This window comes from Colias croceus, chromosome 16 (assembly GCF_905220415.1).
Source record: "Colias croceus chromosome 16, ilColCroc2.1".
Classification (NCBI taxonomy): Eukaryota; Metazoa; Arthropoda; class Insecta; order Lepidoptera; family Pieridae; genus Colias; species Colias croceus.
Window position 1 is genome coordinate 118391 of NC_059552.1, and position 14991 is coordinate 133381.

At 34.6% G+C, this 14991-nt stretch overlaps 1 protein-coding gene across 1 annotated transcript; it reads left to right on the forward strand.

Moving 5' to 3' along the window:
• The first annotated feature begins 340 nt into the window (after window positions 1-340).
• LOC123698677 lies at window positions 341-3751 on the forward strand. The gene is made up of 6 exons (XM_045645421.1): window positions 341-384; window positions 1268-1544; window positions 1966-2211; window positions 2318-2460; window positions 2773-2911; window positions 3389-3751. The coding sequence occupies exons 1-6, from the start codon at window positions 341-343 to the stop codon at window positions 3749-3751; spliced, it is 1212 nt and encodes a 403-aa protein (XP_045501377.1).
• The last annotated feature ends 11240 nt before the right edge of the window (window positions 3752-14991 follow it).

A 14991-nucleotide genomic window follows, 5' to 3' on the forward strand; every position in this document is an offset into this window, starting at 1 on the left:
ATTAATTCCTACGATATCCCTCTCTTTCCTTTTTATGGACAGCAACGCATCCATTTCCCAGTGGAGTGGATGTTTATGGGCGGCGTGTATCGCTTAACACCAGGCGACACGTCTGCTCGTTTGCTATCTGACAACATAAAAAAAAAAACACAGCTCGGAGATTTAAATTTTTATTAATTCTCTTTCTACATCTTTAATACAAATGAATAAATTATCTCGTTCATAATTATATTATTTTATTTCTATGTATTCAAAATTAAACTTAAATGAATATTGATCGCAAATTGTGAATTGAAGAAATGATGTCGGCAACACAGTGCAACCCAATGAAAGTAGTGAAATGTATCATCTCAAGTTACAACACCAGAGGATGACTCTACTGTGGTACGTATTCAATTCAATTTACCTAGTTAAATCAATCATTAATTTTAGTTTTTAATTAATATACCTATACCTACTTCTTAATTTATTTTAAGATATTTTCTGCATTACATTGTAATACTATTTTATAACCTGTTAATGTTAGGTATGTGTGCTTTTGTAAAATATTGCAGGAAAAAGAATTATTGTTTATTGATTAAGCTATCATTCAATTCAAAATAAATTCTACCCAATAAAAATTATACCTAGGGCTAATTTTCAAGAAATGAAGATTAAAAGAGATTATATTATTATTATAATTATATTTTGTCTTTGGTGGTGGTGTTTATATAGGTGTCGGATGAAATAAAAAGAGTATATTATGTTAAAAGTATGAAATTTAGTTTTATAGCATTCAAATGTTTATAAAATGAGAAATTTTTAAAAAATAGAAAAAAAATCGACCTGAATTTCAGGTGCAAAATGCCTCGTGATCGAATTCTTTCAATTCTTAAAAATTTCCTTAAAAAGTATTTATTTATTAGTTATATAGTTATAACAACTTTTTACCTGTTCCTACGAAAATTGTGCTGAGGCAGTCTCTGTTGCTTTCTATCCTTGATTATAGTGATGTATGCTTTCCAGACCTTATTGAGGAGCTACATAATAAATTAGAATGACTTCAAAATTTTGCTATCAGATTCATCTTTGGCTTGCGCAAATATCGCAGAATATCGCTCGAAACTCAATTGGCTGCCCATCCGACTTCGCCGGAATACTCACATCCTTTCCCTCCTGTACAATATTCTTTTTGATCCTAGATAGTAGTTAGTATTTTTGTTTGATTTATTTTGTTTTGTGTGTTTTTATTATTATTATTATATTTAATACCACAATTTGTCCACAGGTTAACAGTCACCACGACGATAGTTCTATCAATCGGTCTGAAATGCGTCGGCTGGATAGCGCCCATCGAGAAGGAGCACAACTACTTCTGGGAGACATACAAACGCCCGAACCCACAGCTGGACTGCGGGGAGACGCTCGACAACTCGAGAACCATGACCCCGGACTTCCGCGAGGAGGAGCCGCCCTGGACCGCGCACACCTGGAAGTACAGGGAACATAACAGACCATACAGGCTGTCTCCATACTGGCAGATGACGAAAAAGTTTTCCAGACATGTAAGACACTGGTCTTTAACTTTAGATTTAATCCCAAAAGCTGGTTTCTGAGGTGATCTTGTGTACCATATGCCTTAGCTTTTATTGAAATATGTAAACATGATTTTGTCTTAGGAAAGTCTTATTACTTACTTTATTATTTTTTTGTTAGGTACGTTTTTACGATTTCTTTCTAATACTTTTCTTCATAGCTTAATACGATATGTTCGTTAACTTTTACGTAAATTTTAAACAATTTTGATAAACTTGCCAATTTAATTTGTAAAAAGATTGTGTGAGGCTTTTAGTAGGTACCAACATCTAAAATAAGTACATTGTTGTATTTGCATTCCTTCATAGTTAGTTATACACTTCGTTTATCTTAAGAGCGACCATTGTTAAGTGTTAGATAGCTATCAAGTATCAACAACACTATGTACAGGATATACCGTCGACCCTCGGTTGCGGGTGCTGCGTGGTGTACAAGCGCCTGACGCCGCTGAGCGCGTGCGCCGTGATCACCTCGCGCCACTTCCTCACGTCCGCCTCCTCCGTGGCGCTGGTGCTGAGCGGCCACGGCCACCTCAAGACCCTGGAAAACATCCTGGGCGTGTGGTACGACCACGGCCAGAATGTTGGCAACAGCAGCTTCTACGCTTCCATAGCTCGCATTCACTACCATCCGCAAGTAAGTATGTGGTTTATGACAGCTTTAAATTGTAACTTTCGTTTTCAATGATTTAATTACTTAACATTTCAAATTTAATTATACATATATAAAAGAATTGTTCCAGTTCAGTCGTCCGGAGCTGGTGAACCGCTCCCACCCGCTGCCGGCAGTGTTCGACCTGGCCGTGATGGCGTCCACTTACAACGTCTACGGCTACTACCTGTGGACCAGTAGTGCACCCATCTGTCCCAGGGGGGCGGGACATACGTTAGTATCAAATGTGCTGCCTATTAATGTAGAAACAGTCATCGTATAGATATTTTTAATGCTCTGTTATATAGAAAAGAAAACAGTATGCGATTACAGGGTAATTAAAGACGCCCTTATAGAAAGCAATCTACCAGACAACCTACAACATTCCTTATAAATTCTACGTAAGCTTTAGAGAATATAGAACATTAATTTATGAAAATTTCTTCGATACTTAAGTTCAAGTATACCTATACTTGTGAACGGTCTGTGATCGCTTTATTTTCTATCAGTTTGCCATGATATAACTTTTAATCATTTGGTATGAAGGTGGGAGGCGTATCCACCGACGCCCAGGGACGAGATGGTGTTTGCTGTAGGCTACCAGTTCATGTGGGCCACAAAGAGAAAGCCAACGCCCTTCCATAAGTATTTCGTTCGTACAAGGGATTACGTTGTATGTCCAAAGGTAAGAACTTTCAGAATTACGTATTTTGAAATATTTGCATTTAAAATATATTTATGATGAATTCAGTGTTGTATATTAATCTATTTTATTTATATTTGTATAGTGTATAGTATATAGTGTACCATGTGTAGTGTTGTTACCTATGAATGTGTGATAGCTATTCCTCTGCTTTTTAATAACTTCTTTATCCCGACATTTTTCTAGGAATTGCAGTGATTGCATGCAATGTGGTTTGAAACAATTTAAAATATGATTGCATCTGACTAATCTTAATATATATTACATAAACCTTGTCACAATGTTTGTCCTCAATGGACTCCTAAGCCACTTAACCGATTATAACAAAATTCGCACACTATGTGCAGCTCGATCCAACTTGAGAGATAGGATAGTAATTAATCTCAAATCGTTTTAGAGAAAGCGGGCGAAGCCGCGGGCGGTAAGCTAGTATTATATTATTTCTAACGAATATTTCAGACGGAATGGGGCTGGTTCATATGTCTGACGTCGCACCAGTGGGCACGCTTCGGCATGGACTCCGGCGGGCCGCTATTCCGCTGCTTCGAGGGCTACAGCTGGCGATACGACGGCCTCGTGGCCATGCACTCCTTCGGCATGAAGCTGCGATCCGACGACATGCTGCTCTACTACACCATCCTCGATTGCTACCCAGTGCTGGACTTTCTGTACCAAGCTTATAATGGAAAGTTACCGTATGAGTACCTAGACTTCAGGTTCGACGACACGCAGTGGGGAGCTCCCAGACCGAAGAAGTGGGCGTACATTAAAGCTGATTATACGTTGGGCTCGGACTTCCCTACGGAGAAGAGGTGGTGGTGATGTGTTTCAAATATGATACCTGATTTCCAAATTTGAAGCATAAATTACATGTTGGAACTAAAATATATATAGTTTAATGTCGAATTAAATTTTCAATTTATGCATTGGTAAATTTAATTGCATTTTTTTTTATATTTTAAACACGCCGTTTAAAGAAGGAAAAAAAAAGCTGTTGCTCATTCTGATTTCATCCCGGAGAACTCGTGTCATAAGTCTCTCATGTGTTTTGACACAGAAAATATCGTTCTTATCCGTAGAACTATTGTATCCCATCATTTAATTGAAGACAAGCAATAACACGTGAAAGGATTATGCTGGAGCACAAAAAACGGTAAAGCAAATAGAAACTTAAAGTTCAAACGTAGATACGTGCCCCGGCAGCGCATTCAGGCGAGTCGCTTCGGCAAACAATTTAGAATTTCTAAACAAAACGATGCAACTACTGATATCTTGTGTTTACCATATCTTTGTATGGGAAACTGCTTCAGGGGAGGAGTTTTTAACCCGGTTCTTTCAAATATTAATTGTTACAGTCGGGTTATTAGGTAGCTATTTGTATGTGGTATGTATAAGATATATTAATTTAAGTTACAATTTATTAAATTTAAGATACATTAAAGTGATTATGACAATCATGATTTACGATAAAAAATAAGTGTTGCGTCTTTAATTATTTTCACACAATCCAAGATTTTTTATTACTTGTTCCTTTTTTATATCTGTTATTATGGCTTTTTTTGTACAAATGTTATACTCCGTTGGACTCCTCTAACATTAACTGTTCCGACTTTCTGTGCGTGTTTAATTTATCGCCTTTTTAATTTAAAATACGAGCCATTGTTCGTTGCTGACATTTTTTACAAAATTGAGCGCGAAATAAATGTCGTTTCGTTTGTTTCACAAATATCGAGGCGCAAACAAATTATTTCAGCGTGGCTTTGTGCACTAAATAACAACTATTGTCGGTTAGAATTTCGCAAACATTGCACGATTTGTAGGATACATGAAATAAAAACGAATTTGTTTTGGGACTGAATGTAAATTACGAGAGAGCTGTCCGAGTTTGTTCATGATATGTATAATCAATTGAATATATGGAAGTAAGTCCGCATCAAACTTTTGTTGTTTGCTTATTTATTCTGTTTCTCAGAATATATTTGATTTCATTTTACAGTAATTTATTTTTCCAGCAACAGGTTATTCTACTAGACAATACTATACTGCATAACTACATTGGTTCTTTATTCTTTTCATTTATATGGTTGCCTGTAGAATGCAATTAATAAAAACAATAACATTGTGAAATATATGGCTACTACAACACATTTTAATATTATCAGTTACCAATTATTATAAAAATAATTCACTTCGGTCAAATGTTGGAAAAATAGATACTTCTTACAAAAAAGAGCATAGCAAGTGTAACGATGACAACTCGTTAGCATGGAGGATGAATAATTTACACGAGTGTAATGCGAAATCAACAGCAAATCTGCCGCAGAATATTCAGATGAGAGCAGATTTCCATTTGTAGAGATTAGCGATACCACTGAAGTACGTTCATGAACTGTGCATTGGTTATGAAAAATGGTTAATCTTTGGAATTTTTGAGCTTCCTAGACAAGAATGAATTTTGTTTGATAAATTATTGAATTGATGTAGTGATGCAGACGTATTAATATGTATGTATAATTGTATACTGCTTGTTAGATTTGGCTCAAATTATAATGGACCTACACGAGACACGTGGGCCCTCTCCTGGCTTTTATTTCGTTAAGGGCCGATTTTTCAATGCTTGGATAAAACTTATCCGTCCAATAAAGTATTACACGATTATATTAAAATGTCACGTAAACTGTCAAATACGGGCAATTAGAATACGTTTTTAAAATGGTAGTTTTATATATTATTCGACCAATAAGTTTTATCCAAGCATTGAAAAATCGGCCCTAAGTGTTCTAATAGTCACATAAATTTAGGCTAATTTTACTCATATTTACAACCTAAAAATTATTATATTATAATTAATATTTTGTTCCTTTTTTCGACATTTAGAAATAGTTTTGAATATTTTTCAAATATTTTATAAACTGACGAATTTAAAAAATTCTCTAGATAGTAGAGCATAGTATAATATATTACAATGCACGCGGGAGTACACACGTTGCCAAATTAGAAACTGCCAACCAACCTCGCAGTTAGCAAGGTTCTATGTTGAACTACCTGCATGCGATTATCCCTTATAAGCTACTATGCTTAAGGGTGAGATTGACTTGCTAACATTTGCCCTAAAGTTATTATATGCAAATGACAGCACGCTGTCCAGGCAGGTGGAAACCGCGAACGAACAAGGAAGCCGGAAAATATTATTTTGAAACCATTATACTTACTAATATACTATTTTGAAGTAATAAGTCAGCTCAATATAGCCGTTTAAGTATATAGTGAGTAAGAAAATTATTAGAGCTATAGTAGTAGCTTCGAGTCTAAGTTAATATTAAAGCGTTTTGACTGTATTTGCATTCCTGTAATTACTGAGTTTACAGGAATGTATCGGAAGTGATCTTACTCGCTAGCGAGTAATGTAGAGTTTTCTATATAGGAGTAGGTATCAAGAGTAACTTGTTTGACAGATGCTCGCGAAAACTACTCTTTCGATAGGGCTTACAAGTTACACGCTCTCTAATACAGTAAGTAAGATTCGTTGGCTAATTCAAGGTAAGGTGTGGTAAGGGTACTCGTACAAGCGTATAGAGCAGATACTTTTCTATTGATTTGTTATTATAAATAAGTACAAAAATATCTTACCTTGCATTCGTGTAGTGTACTAAGTTGTACAAATAAAGTCATTTGTAATGAACAAGACAAGTTAGAAGTCAAAATTATTCGTTTAAAGCATGTTCTAATAAGGCTCTAATTTACAAAGCGTAATTTATAAATGATTCTAATCTATATTAGTGACGCAGTATTTGGTTAATGGAAATTATAAGTGCGAAACGTTTCTAATTATTCAACATAATTTCACGGCAGAACTAATTTGATAGTATTTAGATAAATCCAAAACGTAATTATAATGAGATTTCAGTTAATTAAAATAAACGACTATGGAAATTCTCCTGACGGATTTTGGAGTGAAATGAACCAAAGTTTGTGATGTTTTTCTTATTCATTGCAGAGATTGGTATAATTAGCCTGTGAGTCTATTTAAATTATGAAAATATTTCATTAATTGGCTTTTATAAATAGAAGTACTATTTTAAATGTAAGTAAATTTGAAGCTCGAGATTAAGTTAAAGTTATCGCATTGTATTCTCTACATCGAAAGTTTATTATTAAACTAATTACATAATTTGAATTGCTAGGTTGTCTCTGATCTGCCTGTAAATTTAATTCACATTCAGTTTTATTTATGTTTATGTCGTTGTTTTTATGTTTGTTATTTGTAAAAAATAAACCCGAATAAAAAGGAAGTTGTCTACACTTTAGCGTAAATTACTTGAGATATAAAAAAGACGTGTGGCACTCGGGGACTGCCGCGGTAAAATTATTGCATGCTATGCCTTCAAGCCACACCTCCGTGCCCGTCGGAGTGGGGAGCGTGAGGTTTTTTCGTTACGGAATTTCTGGATTCGGTCTCCGCGCTCAAGGCCTGTGATAGAAGCTATGCAAAAGCTTAAAATTATTTTATTTTTAATTTTATGTTGAATCAATTCAGATGGAAAAAGTGGGAGCGACTACTAGTATTTTTACTTATAAACAAATAATTAAAATCTTCAATTTTAAGATATTTTTGATTTTGCTGAAAACAATGATCATCTTAACGGATATGAAAGGGTCGTGTTTCAGCAATGTCGTTCTATTCGTCCGTCGACACGTACAGAATGAATGCTAATCCATTCGTGAGCGACTCTTGTTGTTTATACATCAGCTATTCGACGTGACTGGCCTGCGGCTGCATACTTGCTTCAACAAATCTTCATTCTAAACTCCTATTAGTCAGCGTTTACAAGTAATATCTGAAATGGCATTTGTAGATATAGTAAGTCGGTATAATAATATTATGCGGAATTAATTATATTTTCTTGAATATTTTAAGAAAATATAATTAACTCCGAAGGTTTTGCTTCCAATTAAAAGTTTGAAGATTCTATTTCTATTTCAGTTACAGAATTGGCACTCTAAAGTAATTAACTTATCATGGAATTACATATACCTACTAAAAAGTAAACGAGCGAACACAGTTTAAATAGAATATTCGAATACCAATATCAGCAAAACTCCAACGAGTCTAATACCAAACTTACATAAAATCAAATACAAAGCGAGCATAAAACGTTTACAAGTCCGACCCTATAAGATAACAGTGGAATGACAAAAGTTGGTCCTTCGAAGTTACCTACAGTGTGTCGTGTAGCTATAGCATAGCATGTTGTGTAGCTATGTACCTAACAGGTGCATTAGATCTGTCCCCGGCGACTTGTAATGAGCTGCCGTATTGGGAATCGGTTAGAACTGTAGCTGATATTGGCTTAGCAAATTCTTGTGCAAAAGGAAAGGATGAGTGTCTAATGACATTAAATTAAATATTTAAAATATTACTTTCAATTATTGATTGTGTTAGAATAACAAGATTAACTTCTTAAGAAAATAAATTGCCTAATTAGGCCAATAATTCGAAACCCTAGTGGAAATATGTATTCATTTTGTGTATATTATTACTAATTTTTGTGGAATTTAATTCAGAGTTTTATCGTAAAATGAAGGTAAATTATAAACATGCTATTATAAGACACAGAAAGAAAACTAAGCTATTTGTACACAAACGTTGGAGTGCCTCAGAGTGTGCGAGGTGGCATGGCGCTGGCGTAATCATAAATCAGTCCGTTCCATCGTCTTACGTTTTTATTATATTTCTCCGCAAACAAAGCCGCGACGCATTTGTCTCTCTGTATCTCGCCACAACAATGGGAACGAAATCAAATGGTAATTTTAAATTTTAAAGAGACAGATAAATCGCGGAGGCAGTCGTTTGTAGTGAGTTACTGCGGAGGCGCCATCTCGCGGGGCGCGGGCTAATGGCCTGCCATCGGCTTGGCCTAATTACGTGTTAAGCTCTCATAGTTTGACTGAGCCGAATATTCACTCGATAGATTAGCGAATTTATCATATTTAATAGAGATTCGAATTGTGAAAATTGTGGATTTGGAAGTAATATCTTGATTAAGTTGGAATAGCTTTACATTATTGAAATATTTACAGTATAGGTATTAGTTACAATTTAAAGTGAAGTCCTATGTCCCCTAGTGGGGTAAGGGGCAGATGCATTAAATACATCTGTTTCACTGATCGATTTTCTTGAGGGATAAGTAGGTGATCAGCCTTCTGGGTCCTACCAGACCGAGACATTTTTTTTTCTTCGTCTCCACCAGGAATCTCGCGTTAACCACTGTACCAAGGAGGCGGTCAATGAAATAATCAATTTACACCTCGATCTCATTATTTTTGCCACTTTATTTATATCAAAATTATGCTGCTTAAAGCTTAACTGCATAATATTTCAATTGGGATCAAGTTAATGATGTAGGTACCTGGTAGGTACATCCTAAGACATAGGCTCTATTATTATAATGGTATGAATATTTCATTTGAATATACTATTATTATCATGACCAAAAGCGAAATTGGAGATGAAAAATAATGTGGTATAATTCCGGACTCACATTTTAACAAAGGTCCGATATTGGACCAGCCTAATGTGCTAATTTACATGTTATTGGCTGTAGCACCCGCACGCACACACGCGTATGTAATAATGAAAGAAAAGTGGAATGTTGCGTGTGTGTGCGTGCACGTATTCACATTAATCTTTCCTTTCATTAAACTTCAACCTTCGAAGGTTACAAACGTACCACAATCTATTTTTGAGTCGCGTTTAATTATGTTTATTTAAATGAAGATTAGACTAGACGTTTAATTGATCTAAAATGCGTGGTGTCGGGTTCGAATGGTACATAAAATTATAATGAGTTTTCGATGTAGTTCAGGTTACACGGTGAAAATAATATATTATAGAGGTGGTACCTTCTAATTACAGAATGGAGTAGAAATTTAGGTTTTACAATTGGAAATGTGTAGTGCGATGTATGTGTATATTATGTGATAATCAATAAAATAATTGCTTTTAGTAGAATAGCATGGTGATAAATTTAGCTAAAGAGTAAAGAATTCTATTTGTTTAAATATTTAAAGTGAAAACTATGGGTTACGAATTACGTAACTAGTACGATTTTTGAAATTATAAGAACATAATGAGAAGTTTATCTATTATTCCCTTGAAATAGTTAAATAGGGTTTGTCAGACAGTTATTTGATTGTAGAGTAACCACAAAGGAGCGCTGTTGCTTAGTACCTAAATTTAAAGGCGTTTCGCAAGTGCGCGAGTGTCATTACATCTCCTAAACGAATTACAAAATACAGTCGAAGAAGCTCACAATACAGCTTTACAAAATGCAAATACTTAACGAACTGCAATTCTGAACTTAGGAATCGAGTCTTAACCGGCGCCCGGCTCACTGTAACTTTAATTAAACCAACTTCTACTGACATCCCACTAAAGATAATTCTGGCAAGCGAGATCGTCAAGCATGCACGGGATTATGGTCCTTATATCATGGTAAAAGGTATCAGAGAGAAGCCTGGATATGTTTGCGAGGTATTAACTGTTGCGTTTGCAGAGGGCTAATTCTAAAGTGCGATTAGGACTTGTATAAAGATACTGTATTTGTCATCGTCGATGTCTTTTATAGAAATTGATATAAATTTTTAAATATGCAATAAGAAGTAGGCATAAATAAAATTAATTATTAATTAATAACACAATAAAGTATAGTAAATTTGTCTGTCTTACTTCAGTATTCTGCAGTTGACTACACTTTGTTCAACGGTACAAATGTTATAATTGTTTTTCTTACCAGAAATACAAACATATAAGTTTGATAGATGATCATTATAGAAACGACTCTCCATCTGACTTCGATAACATTTAAGCTACATATTGATAAAATCATCAATGAAGATAATCCTGGTGCTATACCAGTGCAGGATATATATAGAGCCATAGAGACGGTAAGAGGTAATGCCCAAAGAGCTGATTTATATTCATCATAACCGACTTAAAGTTGAACAAAGAAAGTGAAAGGAATGGCACAGTAAAATGTTTATTTAAGCGGGTTGCAGCGACCTCGTCTTATTAGTATAATCTACATAATTGGCATTTCCGCGTCGACGATTAGCGTCATCTCATTACATTCATTGCTTTTTTCTTCCAAATAACCCTTCATCCATTTTAATTGGACCTCATTACGAATTGTAATTTATATTTTCTTTTCTAAATTAAAACTACCTTTTGAAATTTAATCACTTTGGTGGATCACGTCTTAAAGGGCTTTCTTGTTCTGAGGATTTCAATGCCGGCCAGCTAACAGTTCATCTGTTCACTTTATGAATTACGAAGGTTGGACAGTGAGATTTATAAACGTCACAAATGTAAATAATTGCGGTTTAATACTTGGGCTTACTTACACGCAATTTTTAAGCCCTTTGCTAGTTGTAAAATCAGTTTTTATTATTAAGCCCAATATTTTGAATATCACAACTAGCTCGATGTGGGTAAATTAACTTGCTCTTTGTATTGATAGTGGATTCAAATAAAACAAACAAACAAATTCAAATCAATGTATATTTTTAGGAGCCAATATACTAATTAAAACACAAAGAACCGAAGCTTAAGTTTACAGCCCCAAATTGTAACAATCGCCAACCATCAGATGACTCGGGAATTTTTGTGAAAAAGGCCAAAAGTCTCTCCTTAAAAACGCACTGCAACTGCTCAAAGAGTCGTCAGCGTAATCACGTAAGTTGTGAAGTGAAGGTTGGAAGTTTTCGTGTAAAAGCTAATGGCGGCAGGACACAAGTGGCGACATTACGCCTAACGACAGACGTTGTCTCAAATCATTCCACTCTTTGTGCTTTGTTTTGTTAATCTTCTGATGCCAAAGGGGAAGCGATACTTTGAGGTTGTGATTTGGTATTCAACTCGTATAAACTTTTAATAAGTGTAATTCATGAATTATTGTCATCATTATATTCATTTGTCGTGGATTATTTCTTAAATAGTTTATAAGCCTGAGTGATGATAAGTAATCATTTTCCCAATGTTACTTGTATTTCCAAATTTACAACTGTTATGAAAGATTAAGAAAACAACATTTAGGAAAATTAAAACAATACAACTCCAACTTCATTCAGATAGAAAACAAAACCAAATACAAATAAACTAGAAACGGATATAGTTTTTAAAGTACACAAATTATAATCGGGAAGTCTTAAAGGTATTAAATGTCTCAAAGGCAATATTGGATCGAAACTAACGAAGTCCAATCCTGTAGCTTGTGAGTTGTGTAATGCATACTATCGCTCTCTTCCAGGAATTGCTTAAGCCTCAATAGGCTTCAGAAAGGTAGTAACGTTAGCAATCTAACGTTACTACCTTTCTGAATTGGAATTCGAAAATTGGAGTCATAATATTAACAGTAATTTACAGAAGAAGTACACAGAGAAACAGCGATTGTGTTAAACGTAAATACGAGTAATATTATTAAACACATTATATTATAATATTTTTTATACTTTTTCAGATTGTAGAATATACATTATACACCCACCTCCACTTTTACATGGGTTGTGACAGGATAAAAAATATTTATACATAGCAAACGTAGCTCAGGAATAATTATTTAGCTTAGTAAAGGTGAATTTTTTATATTGTCCATTAAAGAGCTCTATCTATACAAACAAAAATTTGTTTTACCCTCATTGGTATGAATATGGTAACATACATATATACAGACCAACATTAGAAATTTTTACAGCTGAAAACACATAATCATAACGGGAAGGGAAAATCTTATATATATTTAACTAAATACTTCCTTAATCCTTACTGAAAGGCAGAACGCGTTAAGCGAAACAGAAACAATATTTAAGGAAAATATTCCAACACTAGTTAGGTCGTAGCAAACAATGAAAGTGCAATTATCTCAGCACACATTAGCCATGCGTCACGGCTGACCCGCTGGCCGCCGCCTGCCGCTCGCCGCCCGCCGCCTGCCGGCCGTGGTCGTGGCCGCATCGCCATGTTTATTCTAATCACCTACAGCTTTATGGTCACTATTAGCAAGGGCAGTTAGCATGAAACTTTATGTGAATTAGCTACCGTGTTGAGAGGTTGTTTTAAAAGGAAAATATGTTGATGTGTGTATAATATTACATATTTTGCCAAGTTCATTCAAACCTGACTATATTGTTTTAATGAAACATTAATTTATTAAAATAAACTTAAGTCATTTAATTTGCATAACATGTCACCTTTTCCTTGAAGGAATCATCAACCATGGCTATAGTACTAATCTAGCGTTATTGATTCAAAGCAGTATATTCAATCAGCAGATATTAAATCATAACGGAAACAAGAAGAGTGTCACTCGCAGGGATATCCGAGTTAAATCGCATGTAATGGCGGCGCGCTCGCCGCGCTCAGCTCACTGAGACATTCACATTCTATATTATATTAGTTTTGTTTTTCTGATATTATACAATATGTTGTGTGCAACTCAATATGTTGGTTTAGTACTGTTGTTTATAAATAAATATATACATTTTTAGATTGAAATTAGTTCTCAGTTGTAGTTGCTTAGTGAGAATATATCTTTAAGCTGTGTCTGTGTCCCTAAGAGCAAACTAAGTGGATAGTAACTAAATAAATTTTAAGATACTCTTCCAAAAATCAATGATCTACTTTGAAATGGCCAAGTTAAATCCACTGAGCAGCGAATCAGATAATAAATGGTAATTTTTGTTAGCGATCAGCAATTAGTTGGATTAAGGGATTTGAATACAGAGTCCGGGTCTGAAGTCAATAAGCTTAGTTATATTGACGATAATTATCTTCTCGTATTTCTGGAACTAGCTTATTATTGTGGTACTTTTCGTATATATTAATTACTAATCGGTTTAAAGCATTTATGAACTGTACTAATATTATTAATGCAATAAGTAAATCTTTCTTCTCTTCAAGTATTAAGCTGTCTATTAACAAATTTCACCCAAATCAATTCAGTAATTGAGACGTGAAGAAGATGCAGACAAATAGTTGGAGTATTTTTGAAGTGAAAACTTCTTTAGCGGCGTTGGGTATAAAATCTTAAACTCGCGTCAGGACACGTGGCCTGATCGAAAAAGCGTAAGACGGATTTTTTTTTAGCCCATATATTCCATGCGTAAGACGGATACCATTCCAAAATATCAAACATGCTGAACGTTAATAATCAAGTTTTCACTTCTGCCGGCACTCCCGGAGTGCAACCCGTCTTTTTTGTGCTAGTTAATTTCGCATTTATGATTTATCATAATAGTTAGGATTGTCTGCAATTTATCAACACTTTAAATGAAAATAGTGATCTATAATATAAAAATGAATCGCAAAATGTGTTGGTAAGCGCATAGCTCGAGAACAACTGAACCGATTTCGTTAATTCTTTTTATATTACATTTCTTGAAGTACGAGGATGGTTCTTATGGAGAGAAAACGTAAAAATGTACCACGGGCGAAGCCGGGGCGGACCTAGTATACTGATAAAAATAAAATTACATAATATAAAAAGCTCACTATTGATTATGCAAATGGATTAATAATAGTAATATATTGTTCATATCATAGTAAAATATTCACATTAGAATGAACCTTTTACCACCATTAAGTATCTATTCAGTAGTTTTCGCGTGTTGACTACAGCACTTGATCATTGTAATAAGCTTCGTATTTCTTTTATTTGTTTCTATTTGCGAGGGTTTACTGAAGTGAGGAATAATGACATGGATACGGATTAAAACACTCCCCAAAGTCACAACATGGGATGGCCGTGTTATCTCTCAAGTCGAGGAATTTAATCAGGGCGTTTGGAAAACTGTATCTGAATTCCGTGAAGGAAAATCGCGTTGGATTGATTGTGCGGCCACGCGTAGCACTGTGTACACACTTTGGACTTATATATTTTGTTTATTTATCGAAAAAATAAAATGCTCTATGTAATTTAAACGCTTGTTGTTTTGACAACGTCGGTTAATTTATTTCATACCAATATTATAACATTGAGGATTTTGTTCGTTTATTCCGATGTGAA